This window comes from Cnephaeus nilssonii, assembly GCF_951640355.1.
Source record: "Cnephaeus nilssonii genome assembly, chromosome: 19".
NCBI lineage: Eukaryota > Metazoa > Chordata > Mammalia > Chiroptera > Vespertilionidae > Cnephaeus > Cnephaeus nilssonii.
In genome coordinates, this window is record NC_137090.1 from 44,350,502 (window position 1) to 44,366,207 (window position 15,706).

At 44.7% G+C, this 15,706-nt stretch overlaps 1 protein-coding gene across 2 annotated transcripts in view; it reads left to right on the forward strand.

The window, feature by feature from the left end:
- The window catches only part of MYOCD (myocardin), an 88,299-nt gene that overhangs the window by 38,017 nt on the left and 34,576 nt on the right, over positions 1 to 15,706 (forward strand). Inside the window, exons 1-4 of one of the 2 annotated variants that reach the window (XM_079798975.1) lie at positions 1,753 to 1,793; positions 6,335 to 6,390; positions 7,737 to 7,812; positions 10,072 to 10,233. In XM_079798975.1, the coding sequence (XP_079655101.1) occupies positions 7,797 to 7,812; positions 10,072 to 10,233 (178 nt within the window). In that variant the 5' untranslated portion in view covers positions 1,753 to 1,793; positions 6,335 to 6,390; positions 7,737 to 7,796. Of the gene's footprint in view, positions 1 to 1,752; positions 1,794 to 6,334; positions 6,391 to 7,736; positions 7,813 to 10,071; positions 10,234 to 15,706 lie in introns of those variants that run through there. The other variant, XM_079798974.1, reaches the window with a different exon arrangement.

Consider the following 15,706-nt stretch of genomic DNA (forward strand, 5'->3'; position numbering starts at 1 on the left):
CACTTGAGCTTTTAGAGCACTTAAGTGTCTACTATAAAGCAGTTGCATATATATATATATATATATATATATATATATATATATCCCCAAAAATGTATACACACTTTAACAGCTGGTAGCTCAATTTTGAAAATGAAATGTGTTTTAATAAACACTGACTTTATAATTATTCAAAGTGTGCGTATAAATTGGGGGGGGGGGGGGGCTATATATATGACAAGGACAAACAGGTGGTTTTTGAAATGGCTCCAGGCTCTACATCATCATCTATGCCTCCCCATAACCAAGACAGAGTGAGAAATTCCACTGCCTCAGCTATGGCAGCCCTCACTACAACCCCATGCCAAACTGATGGTTAAATTGTAAGGCTTCTCCCCTACTGGCTCCAGTGAACCAAACCATGTGTAATTTTCACATGTGAAACTAGTCCAAATGGATTTAATTTATTTTTCCCTTGTCCTTGGCCATGCATCCTGCAGGGTTTGAGTTCGCCTATGAGTACAAAGAGTGCACATCAATTAGGAACAAATCCTCTTGTATGATCCCCCTTAATCACTTCGTTAAGCATTTACGTATTTCTTACTTGTGGGCATTATAGGGTTAGGATTTTCCCTTTCAGGTGCTTTGAATGGATTTAAAGGCATTGCTCCTTGAGTTTCAGTGAAGCAGAGCAGGGTTCTGAGGCCAGCACTGAGCCCCTAGGATAACTTTAAACAGTAGGAAAAGGGTTCTCAGGCTGGGAGCATGGACCTAAGCCAGATCCTAAGATTGCTTTTACATTTAATATTCAGTTGTGGAATTCACACTTTCAAAATAGTCATAACATCTTGATGAAATAATCTTCTTGAAGTTAACTTAGAAATATTTAAGAATTTATTGTTTGGATTTATCTCCAAAATCTTATCTCTGCATCTCAAGATGGAGATTCCAAATTGCCGACTTTGTCACTATCAACTAGAACTCACAGGGGATGGCTCCCCTGCCCCTCCCGTTCAGGCCCAAGGCTGCAAGAGGACATCAAGGTTCTCTACCTTTTCTTGGATGTGGGACAGAGCCCCCTCATTCCCTTGTAGACCTATGGACCTCATCTCTCGTGCACATTGTCTTAGCTACAATTTGTTTTTTTTCTTGAGCTTTGCTCTCCTGGGTAGAATCTTAAATGACACAATTTTATTCCAATCATTTCTGAAGCCTTGGTGCAGAAGGGTGATCAGCTACATGGATTAGGTGCTATAAAGGATAGAGCAAGTCAGTAAATATTTTGACTACCTGCTGTGAGGAAGGCCCTGTGGAGCCTAGAAGAGTCAGACATAAGTTGTGTTTCTAAGCGCTTACAATCCAGAAGGGGCCCCAAATCACCCCTCCTTAACTGTCCTCATTAACAATATTGGACAACATTACATCACTACGTGGGAGTGGGTATCTGGGAGGATTGAAGGAAGTCAATTACTTTTTCTTTCTCTTTCCCGCTGCTATAAAAGTGGAGCTAATCTATATGAATCCCGGGGAGAGAGGAGAGAACATTTAGTTTATTGTCCTGGAACACAGAGAACGAGATTAGAGAACTGAGATGGATTGTGGAGGGCTGGGGCCCAGAGCGGCTGTGACTCTCCCCGGAGACGCCGAGCAAGCCGCCGCTGGTCAGAGCGAGACGTCTGGGCAGCTTGGTTCCGTGATCTGATCAATGTACATGGATTGAAAGATGCGATGAGCTGTCTATGAATGGTGCTGCCTTTATTTGTTTTGCAGACTAATCCAAGCCACAGCAGCCACATACTTACTGCAAAGCCTTGGTAAATCCCTGAGTTCTGTGATACTCCTCCTGCATAGCAAGAAGGATGACGGGGCAGCTCCTGTGCCCACACCACATGCAGCTTCCTGATAGTTCTGAGACGCTGAGTGGGCAAAGCCTTTCTTCCTTTTCTCGGTGCATTCATTTGACTTGGCTTTTCCCCACAGCACCTACCACACACTGTTGGCTGTTTGAGCAGAACACGGCACAAGGGTTTCCATCTGTCTGCCTCTTCCCTTCTTTCTAACACCTCAAATTCAGAGATAGGAAAAGGCACCCTGGATTTTCGTGGCAACCCCATTTGGGTAAACAATCCTAAATTCCTTCTCCGCCCTCCCCCCTTTTCCTTCAATTTTCTGGTTTCTTGATCCTTTGAAATAAGTAAACCAGTAGTTACTGGCATACTTTGAATTTGTCTTTCTACCCTTCTTCTGACAAATTCCAAAATTTTCACCTATCTTCCATCAACTTGTCCAAGTGCTCAAGCCAGGTCTTAAGTATAGCAAAGCTACACTGGGAAGACCCCTAAGACTACCCTTTGAATTGGCGATATTGCCAACCTAAAAAGAGACTATAATGTCCAAAGTGTTATCATTTATGCATGGCATAGTGATAACACGCAGCTACTTGGAATAAAAATACTCATGATCCAATTTGTCTTTAAAAGTGAGGCAAAGAGAGGACTAGCATTACTAAACCCGTTTTATAAATGGGAAACTGAGAACACAGGAAGACCATAAACTTGTTCAAAGCCATACCAAAAATAGATGCAAAGCCAGGATAGAGCCTAAATTGATGGTTCCCAGTGATTTAGTCATCCAAAACTTGTTTCAGTATACCTGTCCCTGCCATAGATCGAATGTTCGAATTCATTTCATCTTCCTCCCAAAGAACTCTACATACATGAATGATTAACCCTATGTCTGTCTTTGATTAATTACTGTCACATAAACTTGCCAACCAATGATTTCCATGAGGACACTCATTACTGAACCAAGTTGCTGTGAGTCTAGGCAGCAGCAGTGAGAAGTGACAGTTCCATTTGCCTAAGCAGCCTTTTCCTCTGGGCAACACGCCCTTCTCCTCCAGCTTTCTGAAATATTGACCATCGCCCCTAGAAACCATCACTCCCTTCTGAACTCCCAGGGACCCTAGATCAGGACCCACTGCCTTGTAAACTCCAGAGCAGCCATTCTCGAACATGTGCATCGGAATCACCCACAGGGCTTGTTAAGACACAGCCCCCTGGCTCCCACACCTCCACAGTTTGGGGTCCTGAGGTCTCGGGTGGGGCCAAGGATTAGCACTCTTGGCAAGTTTCCAGGTGATGCTGATGATGCTGGCCTGGGGGCCACACTTTGAGAACCACTTGGAGTTCCAGTTGCTGCCCCAGGACTCTGGCTCTTTGACTCTGCCTCTTGATCTTTATCAGAAATACCCAAGGAGCTGGGTTCTCTCCCCGCTAGCCTGGGAGTGAGCAGCCGCTGACAGAAGGCAGGTCCTGCTTCAGGCACAGCTGTCAGAGCTGCCACCAACACCAGGCCCCTCCCCTGTGCTGGCCCCTCTCCTCAATGGATTAAAGTGCCCCAAGATCTATTTTCTGCTTTCACTGGGCCCCCGATGAATAGATGAGGTCAGAGTGTAGAGCAGGGCTCCAGGAGGCCTGGTCTCTTCTTGGGATCTTTTCCTGAGAAAGCAGGGTTCATGCACACAGCTGACCCAGGCTAATTGTAACTGACTCTGAGGTGAGAATGTGAATTCCCCTGTGAGAAATGATTATCTTCCTCTAGGGGGGAATATGTTGTGTGGCTGAGTGAATTTACAAAGAATTTTAATTTGCCTTATTTTTTTTAATTTAGAAATTAAAATTCCTTGTCGATCTTAAATGTCAATGTCCCTTAGATACACAATGTTGCTGTTTGATGCTCCCAGGGTTGGCAGCCTCAGAGTTCCTCTATGTTTTCCAAAAACTGAACTTGAGGTGGGGGGTGCCTTGTGGCCCCTGCTGGCCCTCAGGGGAGGAGGCTAAACCCACATTCTCCAGAAAAGGCCAGTGTCTGTGGCAGGGCCACGGCAGGGTGGCTGTCCACAGTGCGACCTCAAGCCAATGCAACATGTAGCTTGCCTTGCGCCCTGAGGAGAATAGCATGTGGTAAAATGCAGTGTGTCCACCCCTTTGGCTTCCTCCTGAGTCCTTGCTGAAAGGACTTAGCTTCTCCCACCCTGTGTTAGAAGGTTCCAGAAGACTTTTGTGCCCCTGGCAACGGAGCTGGGCTGTATGAATCATTTCATGGGGGAGCTGTTAACACCAAGAAGTGATGAATTATAGCTTGACAAGCTAAGATACTGGAAATGCAATGTTTCTTAGAACAATGAATAAACTCCCTTAGAAAGTGAAGAGCCTCGGGGACAAGAGAACCAGATAAATTCCTCCCAAGTCTTAAGCCCAATTACAACCAATTGAGTTTGCCATGTAAGCGATATCTCAAGATGCATTCATACTGTTCCCTTGGGGGTGCTTCTTAAGGAAAAGGAGGTGCTGTTCTTTTCAACCACTTCACCAGGCCACGCTGAGATCGATTCCTCTTCTGGGTCAGAAGTGACTAACCCACAGCAGTACATAACACCTACTTCAGTGAACACCAGCGTGTAGGACACAGGTGAAGACCTGCCAGTTCAGACTGTGAGATCTACCAGGGCCCACTGGACTCCACGCAGCTGTGTAGGATCTGGTTGCTAGGGAAACGGGAGTTGCTTTCAGAACTCCATCAATACAAATTGCAGCTGTGATCAAATGCAGGAAAAGGCGAGCCTCCTTACTAAGGATGGCGACCAGACCCAAATGGGAGAAAGCGCATGAGCATCGCAGCGGAAACGCACATTTCTCCAGATGATGTCTCAGAGCCACTGAGCGGGGACAAAAGGAGGGACGGGGCAGGGGCCATTTGACATGGCAGGTTTTGCAAAGAAGCCCATTGGAGGAGTGAAAGCAGCCAAGAGAGACAGGTGTTAGAGCAATAGGAAAAGTGATGTTCAAGCAACACATTTAATTGTTTTCTATGAGAAGGGAAGCCTCTTAATCTGCTCAAAGCATGAGAAGGGGCTAGTCCAGTACACTTGGCACAAGGCAACCAGCTGGGACTATTCTGCATGTTCCCTTGGATAGCATTGTCAATGCTGGGGCAAGGTAGGGTGTTTAGAGAGAGTGTGCTTAGTACCTTCCAAGCAGCGTCCTCGATAGAGGGTGACATAGTCCGCCAGCCGCCAGCACTCCGAAGGAGATGCCTTACTGTCCAGCACACCCTTTTGAAATTGCTAAAATTTAGTATGAGCTTAAGATCTGAATAAGGGACGTGTACACACACACACACACACACACACACACACACACACAGCCCCAAGTGCCAATCTGGCCAGAAACCAAATTTTTTTCTCGCCAAAATTTGGGAGAATATTTCATTGCCTGCCTGCAGCTTAATGGTGGACACCTGTGGGAGGAATATTAGAACTGCAGGTCCTGTCACTCACCCACTTGTTCAGACTTACACACAAAGATACTCAGTGCAATTCTGTAATCTCTGACCAACCTCATCGCTTATCATGAAAAGTGATGTTTGTAGCTCCTGGTGGAGATTGTTCCAGGGGATCAGAAAAACTAATAAAAAATGGAGAATTCTGCTGAATGATGGTCTACTTCTGTGCTGAGTCAGGAGGCCTGGGTAAATGATCAGGAGGGGGAGCTGTGAGGTCGCAGGAAAACCAGGGCAAGGTGGAGAGATGGAGGCTGGCGTCCCGTCAGGTCGTCAGGAGCGGCTGTGTGCGGTGCCTGGCCGGTGCCTGGCCGGTGCCTGTGCCACTGCTTGTTAATACCTGGGACACACACCTTGTAAGAAGTCAGGTTGTCAGAGGGCCTAGGCTTCTAGCCCAAACAGTGTGACCCAGGGCAAGTCAACCCATTTCCGTGGGCCTCAGTTTCCCCATTCTGGTCAGGGTTGGAGTTGTGTTTCATTATCTCCAAGGTCCCTTCCAGCCCTCAAAGTCTGATTCTCTGCTTCTCAAATCAACACTCTTAGTTGCGTGTTTCTACCAACGAGCCACACACCACATCCAGGGTACCCATCCCTTCTTACGATACGGAACCCCTTCCCACAGACCACAGCTTCCACCCAGTCTTCTGCACTCAAGGGCAGAACAAAGTCAAAGAGGGTGTTACTTACCCCAGGCTCCCCCTGCCCCTCAAACCAGAGCTTCCCACAGGCCCCTGTACTTCCTCAGGAACTCGAATGCCCTGTCGCCACCATGTCTCTTCCTGTCGCCTCTGCCTCTGCTGCTCCTCCTGTTTTAGGCCGAAATCCCACCTTCCTCTGTGTCCTGCGGCTTTAGGGAAGCTGTGTCCCCCAGGCCTTTCCCCCTCCATTGCTTGTGGCCTGTAAAGGCGCCCACGTCCGTACTGCGCACAGCTCGGCCAGCGCACCAGCCAACGCTGAGAACTGCTCAGAGCCCCTGAGCCGCCCCGCTCACGTCTGCGTCTCTCTGTTTCAGCGCTGAGAGGTCCAACTGTGTTCCATGAGCAAAGAAAGCATTCGGATAGTGACCAGGTAACTGCCTGCAAACTGCCCTCTTCCTGAACTTAACACCCCAGGGCTAGGTCTCCGAATGCTCGGCCTCGCCTACAGCAGGTAGAATTTCTCCAAGAAACTCGGCCCGTTTGCCAGCTCCCTGCCCGCATGCCGTATGGAATCTTCCTGTTATGAACAGGAAACTGGAAATGGGGTCAGCTACATCAGCTTTAAAAATGTTACTTTTTAGCTTAAAAAAAATGCCCCAGTCTTTCTGATGTGGGGTCACTGCGGGCTGCAGCAGAAGTCAGAGACCTCACAGGAGTCAGAGTTGGTTCGCGGCGGCTGTGCCTGTCATTACAGCCCTTTCCCAGCAACAATCGGGTGTTTTTAAGGCCACTCAGTGGTGAGGTCGGGCTGTGAGCACAGGCCTTATGTGCAGTTACTTAAGGCAAAGGGCACTGAGTCTATTTCTGTTTCTGGGTTTTTGTGGCACTTAGGGGAGAAGTTTGTATATATTCTGCACCTTCAGAGCACATCTCTGCCACCTGAACTTATGCATAATATAAATACAACGTAGCAAGCGCCAGCGCTCTGCAGGGGAGGCACTGCCGGGAGGTGTCTCCCCGGGTCTCTGTCTGAGCCCCAGCCTGGCCGCTGGTCTGGGTGGAGAAAGGAGCCAACCTGTGACCCCTCGAAGGTGCTCGTGACAGGCGGTGGTCCCCACTCCCTGGAGGGTAACCAGGCTTTGTTTTTGTTTAAAGTCAGAACTGGAGTCGTCTCCAGACGCCTCTCAGAGGCCAGATAGGAGATCCAATGTAGTGGGATTAACAACTCAGAGCTGGAAGTCAGACCCCAGGCCCCGTGTGGCCCTGCCCAGCAGCGCCACCCCACCCACAGCCCACCACCAAGGAGGCGAGGACACTCCGCAAATAGTCTGTTTCTAAGTGTCCTTCCAACTCAGAGAGAAGCCGGGGGCTCACAGGAGGAGGGCATCTGTCGTCATGGTGAGGGACTCAGGTTAGGGGCCACCTCTAACCCTGGTGAATGTGTGGCCGGTTTATGAGGCAGTGGAGGAGTGCAGGGTTCACTATAACACGAGCAGCACGGCTTCGTTCATATTTATTAACATGTACCTGCCTGGCCTTTCCCTGTGTAGCCCTGATGGGGACCCAAGCTTTTTACCTCTTTAGCTTTCACCCTGAAATCCATTCAAGAGGCTTTTGTAAGTGTTCCTGCGTGAAAACGTAGGCCAGGGATATTTGCATGTTCCATGTGCCATAAAAAGACTGCTCTCCCCTCTGAGAAAGCCCAGGTTTCTTTTGCAGTTGGAACCGGGCGGTGGGGCCCTGTGTGGTGACAGTGTGTTCTGCTTGTGCCTGCAGACAGAGGACGCCCTGCCGCGCAAGGTCAGAAGCAGGCCCGACCGCGCCCACTCGGCGACTATGCACATACTCCAGGGTAAGCCCGCGCGAAGCCGTAGGCCAGATGCCCGCTCAGGGCTGGGCCATTCTGCCAGAGCCCCTGGTCTCTACACAGTTGCTAAGACCTCATAGAAAGTGTCCCCTGACATTGGAAATGGGTACTTTTGCGAAGTCACCTAGTCACTCTAGGCCAGTGGCCAGCAAACTCATTAGACAACAGAGCCAAATATCAACAGGACAACGATTGAAATTTCTTTGGAGAGCCAAACTTTTTAAACTTAAACTTCTTCTAACGCCACTTCTTCAAAATAGACTCGCCCAGGCCGTGGTATTTGGTGGAAGAGCCACACCCAAGGGGCCAAAGAGCCGCATGTGGCTCGCGAGCTGCAGTTTGCCGACCACGGCGCTAGGCCATTTAGACAATCAAATTGGGAAGCCGTACAATGGCTAGGAAAGTCTCACACGTGTGTTCTAGTCTTAGCTGTGCCACTTCTGAGTACATAGGCAATGTCCATATACATCACATTCCTTTACAGTGTGTCTACCCTTTAGCCCAGTAGGAAGTGTCTAGAACAGGCATACCTCAGCGATATTTCAGGTCGGGTTCCAGACCACCGCAATCAAGCATGCACCACAATAAAGTCAGTGAGTTGTAAGGTTTTTTGGTGGTGGAAGGTCTTTCCTTCAGTTTGTAAAAATGCAACATCTGGGAAGTGCAATAAGCAAAGCACAATAAAACGGGTAGGCCTGTATTTTATCCAGAGAAAATCATCGGACACGCAAAGATTGATGTACAATGGTGTTCACTGTGGAATTACTTCAGATAGTGAGACGCGGCAAATGGCGAACTGTCCAACAATGCAGGAGGGCCTGAGTAAATTATGCATCAGCCATATGATTTAATTCCAAGCGGCCACCACAAAGAAGGCTTTAAAAGGATAATGATTTAATGAGAAAAGGTTTACAAGATGATGTTTAGTGAAAAACCAAAACTACATTTGTAATCAAATTCAGGGAAGAAAAACCATATACATGAGCTGTATTTACAGTCAGATTCTGTGGTGGGGAAATATAGCCCTAACAATAAATATAAGTAATTAAAAATGACACCCAGTTGTTAATCTAAGATTGTAAGTGGGGAGTTTCCGGACGCTTCCGTCTCACATCAAGGGCTTTGCAGGTAGAGCTTCGAGGAGCCTGGCCTGCTGCCACAATTAGACATCCCTAGCCCTCTGCGGGGTGAAGCTTGCTAGATCAGACATGGCCTGGCCTCGTAGCATGGAAATAACAGAACAATGGGCTTGAAGCTTGTCCGTAAATATCTCACCTTCTAAATGTGCCACGTTGAGAGTAAAGCTGTAAAGTCTTACGGAATCTTAGCTTACAGTTCGGCATTATAGCAACATCTGGCTGGCTAGATTCTCCTCCAAGTTCGCCCACAGGAGTAAGTCAGGGCCTACCTGACAAGGGGACATGGGGTAGCTTAGGGCTCTGTTAGTGAACGTTCTCACCCTCCAAATGATCATAAACTGCTTGTGGGATAAATTCCATTGTCAAGATCTCTCTGTTTAATTAAATAACTGTTTCAAATGAATCTTTTTTCTTTTACAACTGACCTGGACACTTAAATTAGCATCACACTGATAAGTATAAAAGCCTTAAGAATATGTAATTATAAGAATAGGTAATGGCCTGGCCGGCATGGCTCCGTGGTTGAGCATCGACCTATAAACCAGGAGGTCACAGTTCAATTCCTGGTCAGGGCACATGCCTGAGTTGCGGGCTTGATCCCCAGTGTGGGGCATGCAGGAGGCAGCCAATCAATGATTCTCTCTCATCATTGATGTTTCTATCTCTCTCTCTTCTTCTCCCGTCCTCTCTGAAATCAATCAATATATATATATTTAAAAAAAGAATAGGTAACATTTTCTGCAGGCTCAGCCTGTACCAGGGAGCATACACACAGGATGTGCATTCAAAGGTTGTAGCTTAGGGTCAGCAAGCAATGTAGACCCCGTGTACTACTTGCTTACAGAATCACCAAACTGCACATTTTTTTTCAAAAATCCTCACAAAGCAAGTTTCTCTAAATTTTCTGTGTTCCCGACTCACTATTTGTCTTTGTTTGGAAGTGACTAGTCTTTGTTGCTAATCCATGTGAAATAATGATGATTGCATTAAAAAATTATTAGGATGGTAGAGCACCAGGTGACACAATGTTTGGTTACAAATGCAACAAATCAAAAATAACATGGCATTGTAGAGCTGATCCTGTTCCTTTCCCTCCCCCACTTAGCCTCCACGGCAGATAGGTCCATTCCCGCTGCTCAGATGAAGCTGAAAAGAGCCCGACTTGCAGACGATCTCAATGAAAAAATTGCTCTCCGGCCAGGGCCGCTGGAGCTGGTGGAGAAGAACATACTCCCTGTGGATTCTGCTGTGAAAGAGGCCATCAAAGGTAGTAGAACGGGCATGCTTCTCCCTGTGCCCTGGGATCTGGGGAGCCGTGGCCCTGACATGCTTAGCCCCGGGGTGAGGGCCATGGGATGCTGTCCTAAAATGTTCCCCATAACCAGAGGTGCTGAGAATGGGGAACAAATTCCCATCCACTCACCCTCCAAGGTCAGGTAGACATCGACGAATGTTGTTCTAGGTGAGCAGGTTGGAAACCTGGCATGATGTAATCCTCAAAAACATCTTCTCTACAAGCTTCCATCATGGCCATCTTTGGCCTCCTCTTGTAGAGGGAAGTGGACTAGTAGAGTGGGAAGGGCACTAGACCCCAATGAGAAGGCCTGGATTCTAAGCCCAGTTCGCCTGCTGTGTGTTGGGGTTTCCCCAAGTTACCTCACCTCTCTCAGATGAAGACCACAATTCCTGCCCCACTCCTAGGCCCTTGGAGCAAAGTTCAGGTCATATAAGCATGTGAAAACTCTTTGACAACCCTCACATGTGCTAAAAAAAATTGAAGTGCAAATACTTAAGGAAGAGACACAAATATTAATTCTATCATTAACTGTATAAAATCGTTTTGTAGATTTTTTTAACCATTTAGAGCAAATGGACCCAAACAGCCTGAGCGTACTGAACCCATTCATAGAGATGTTGGGGTGAAACTTGGGAAAACTAGAAGGCATAAAGAAGCACTTACCATGAAAAGTTAGAGAAACTTATTTTCTTCCAGTTATGTCCACAAAGAGCTCTAAGGATTAAATGTTTAATAAGCAGTACACAATTAAATGTTTCCACACTTTGTCAAAAGTGTGTATAAAGACATTTTATTATTAAACTTACTAGAGGCCCAGTGCACAGGATTTGTGCACTGGTGGGAGGCCTGGCTGCGGGATCAACCCACTGTGGGAGCACCACTCATCCAGGTCAGCTGAGCGGCTGTGGACCTGCCCTCTGAACAGCTGCTCCCTGGCCCAGCATCTTCTGTGGAGCCGGAGCACTCGCCTCTCCAAGGGATCTGGTCAGGGCCGGGCCCAGGGACAATAGCACTGAGAGGCGGCAGGATCAGCTCTGTGAGCCTGGTGGCAGCGCTGTGTGGCCTGTGGGCGTCCAGAGGAGGTGGCAGGGAGTGAGGAGGAGGAGCCTGGGGTGAGGAGGCTATGATTGCAGCCCGGGGTTCACAGTGGGAGCAGCCACTCATCCTGGTCAGCTGAGCGGCGCTCCCACTGTGGTAGCACACTGACCACCAGGGAAAGTTCCTGCATTGAGCATCTGCCCCCAGGTGGTCAGTGTGTGTCATAGCAACTGGTCGACCAGTTGTTCTGGTCATCCCGCCGTTCCGTTGCTGGGTTTTTATTATATAGGATCATTAAGTGTGTTATCCACATTCTAAAATCTTTCTCTCACCCAGCCATTCAAAAGCCACATGAATTTTGTATTTGGAACCTGTAAATATGAAAATATCAACTCTGGGAGAGACAATATGCAAACCTGTCAGTGCCCCTAAACATGTCATTGCAATTTACCATCGTCTACACGCTCTCCCTTCATGCTAATTATCCTGTGCCTTTGAATTTGGACTAGCCCACTCAACCACACACTCACTCCATCTTTACTCTGAAACAGTCTAGGACAGGAAATGTTCTCCAACAGGCATCTCTTACCATTTCTTTGAACATTCTATTCCATTCATGTAACTTATTATTGATTTTTATATGACAAAAGATTTCATTTTAACTTGCACTCTTTGGTTTATGGTGAGATTATATTTTTCTACGTGATTTTGTGCCATTGTCAATTCATGGTTACTCCTCTTTTTTTCTACCAGGCATTTTCTTCCCTTACTGCTTTGTAAAAGCTATTTATGTGGTGGGGGAAATGCTAATCCTCCATCTGTCATAGGTATTGCACATTCTTTACCAGTGTGTCCTTGGTGTGTGTGTGTGTGTTTGTATGTGTGTGTGTGTATTTTACCGATAGCAATTTTCAATTTCTATGTAGTTAGATTTAATACTCTTTTCCTGTATGGTTTCTGAATGTATTTATTGAAAACATTTTAGCTCAAGAATATATTTATTGTCTTCTAACATTTATATACTTTATTTTTATATTTCAATCCTTAGTGCATATGAAATTTTTTAAGTGCATGGTTTAAGAGAAAGATCTAACTTTAGTTTTACACAGTTTTATTGATATATTTTACAATATGTTTTAGTATCTGTCTTCACAAGTTTCTTTACATTGATGTGATCTTTCTAATTTTTCTTGGCTACTCTCACAAGTATATGCTGAGTGCAATTTACAATCAGTTTATCACATGCCAACTTCAGTCTTATTGGAATTTTGCTTGGGACTACAGTAAATTAATAGATTAATTTATGGTGAATTCATGTGTTTAAAATATATTAATTCTGAAACAAAAATACAGTCTGTTTCTACCTATTCAAGTCTTCTTTTATTTTCCTAAATATGTTTTCTTTAAGTAAAGTCAATTATTTCTAACATATGAGAAATCTATTGATTTAGCACATTTATTTTGTAACTTTGAAGATTTTATTAATAGTTTCAATAGTTTACTTTAGATTGTCTGGTACACAATCACATTTTTTTCTGCCTTGGTGCACTGGTTGATACTTTAAAAGCAACATTATGGTTTTATTAATATATTTTATATTTAATAAAATTATTAAAATTATGGACAGAATATTTATAACATAAATTATATATAATTTTTGTTTTATTTAGAAATTATATATTATATATTTAAATTTATAAATTACAAATTTTGTGTAAATTTTATGTTATAAAGTATAATATTCTATAGTTAAATGTATTTTATTGTATATAAAATAATTACATCATATATAGATACATATCATATGTAAAATTATATGTATGATCATATAAAGCACATAGAATTTATTTTACTCTATATTGTACAAAAATACGTTATTATATAATTTAATAATTATTAATATAATACATAGTAGAAAATTATTATTATTTCTGCATTGCCAGTGCTTCAATAGCAGTATTACACTGTTACATATATGTTTTATTATGTTGTTGATGGTAACATTTTATTTTGTTTCTATCATAAATGGGAATGTCTCCAGTCATCCGCCTCTATCTGTGATATTAGCTTTGCTATGGGTAGATATTCTAAGCTTTTCTCTCCTGTTCCACTAAGAGTCGTTTGTAAGATGAGCGTTGTTTTTAAAATGCTTTCAGCACGCATGCAAAGATGATCACGTGGATTTTCTTTCTAGACCTAGTAATGTGCAATTGCTCTTTCTTAATCATCCACATTTCTGGGGAAAATCTTGCATAGGTTCTTTCTTCTGGAAATTGCTAGTGTTTTATTTGAGATTTTGCTCTCTTTTATTATTAGTTGGAATAATGGTAGCTCCAAACAAACCATAAAATCTCAGCAGCTTAGCAATAGAAGTGGGTCTTGTTTATAAACAGTCCAGAGAGAGCTTTTCTCACTGGCGGGTCTTTCAGGCCAACAGGCTCCTTCAGTCCTCCTGATCCACCAAACTTTCCTTAAAGGGCCAGGTGGTACATAAGCTAGGCTATCTAAGCTGTTTGTCGCAACTTCTCCACTCAGCTGTTGTAGTGTGAAAGGCGCCATAGCAACAAGTAAGAACGTGAGCAAGGCTGTGTTTTAATAAAACTTTATCCATGAAAACAGAGCAGGTTTCCAGGCCATAATTTGCCAACTGTGCCCCAGAGCTCCTCAGTCCTCTGGGAAAGAAAGAATGAAAAGGCCCACACACACGTTTAAAAAGCCTCGACCTGGAAATGAATGCTTGGCTTCCACTCACATCCGTTTGTGAAATAGTAGGCGTGGCTGGGAAGTTGTTTCCTGGGTGAAGGAGATTTCCCAGCAGTCTGTCTATACCAGGGGTCCTCAAACTTTTTTTTTTTTTAAATATATTTTATTGATTTTTTTACAGAGAGGAAGGGAGAGGGATAGAGAGCTAGAAACATCGATGAGAGAGAAACATCGACCAGCTGCCTCCTGCACACCCCCTACCGGGGATGTGCCCGCAACCAAGGTACATGCCCTTGACCGGAATCGAACCTGGGACCCCTCAGTCCGCAGACCGACGCTCTATCCACCGAGCCAAACCGGTTTCGGCGGTCCTCAAACTTTTTAAACAGGGGGCCAGTTCACTGTCCCTCAGACCATTGGAGGGCCGGACTATAGTTTTAAAAAAAACTATGAACAAAATCCTATGCACACTGCACATATCTTATTTTGAAGTAAAAAAACAAAATGGCAAAAACACCTGCATGTGGCCCGCGGGCCGTAGTTTGCGGACGCCTGGTCTATACCATGGATGGGAACATGTATGTTGATGAGTAGCTAGTCCTCTCTGCTACAATGTTCATAAATAATATTGGTCTATATGGTTGTTGTTTTCTATTTCTCAGGTTTAAATGTCAAAGCTACACGTGCCTCACAAAATGTTGTCATTACCTGTGCATATTTTCCCATGTTTGGGAAATACTTAAATATGATCACAGTGATCAGTTGCTTGAAAACATTGCCTATTAAGATCTCAGGGGCTCGGTGCTTTTCTGAGGAGTGGTTCTTTGGTAGCCTTTCTTCAGTTTTGCTCAGAGTTCTTTGTGTAGTCACATTTTCTCCTTAAGGCAATTTGTACAATTTAATTTTTCTAAAAATTTCATTATCCCCCTGAATTTCAGTCATTAGCCTAAAGTTGTATAACTTTACAATTGTATTGGTTTCCAATTGTTCTGAGCTTCTCTAAACCAGGGTTAGGCTCCATTTTTCATCACAAATATGTATTTCCCCTTCCCCTTTCTCTTTTTCATTACACTTGCTGAAGGTCTTTTTTCATTGATTATTATTACAAAGAAGCAGTTGCAGTTCATGCATTTGTTCATAAACTTTGTTGGTTTCCTGTCTCTCCTTGAATTCATTTGGTGTTGCTTTAAGTCAAGGTTGTGGAGCAGGACAATCTCTATGAGGGGAGCCGAGGGTCTCAAATATTAGTTGGCTTCATGTGCAGGGGGAGAGAATGGAGACAGAGGATGGTTAAAAACGATGCACCCTTCAGGAAGGAGTCAGGAGGGCCTGAGCAGGAGCATGGTCAAGGTCAATGGAAATGCATAGAAGGCAACAAATATGAGGACTGTTAAAAATTATAATAATAAAAATAATAATAAGTAGGACACAAAGCCGCCTGAAGGCAGGAAAGCAGGCGCCTGGTTTTCAAAGCTGGACTCTGTGACCTGGGCCACCTAGCCACTGCGTTATTAATCTGACGGTGCCTCAGTTTCTCCTCTCTGAAATTCTAACAATAATAATGCCTATCTCATGGGCTTTTTTTCAAGGTGGATTCAATTTAAAAATGTATGTAAAGAATTAACTCGACACTGGTGACATGTTAGCAAATTCATTTCATTTCTCACCTCCAGGACTTTCCACTTCAGCAAGAAAAGAAGCA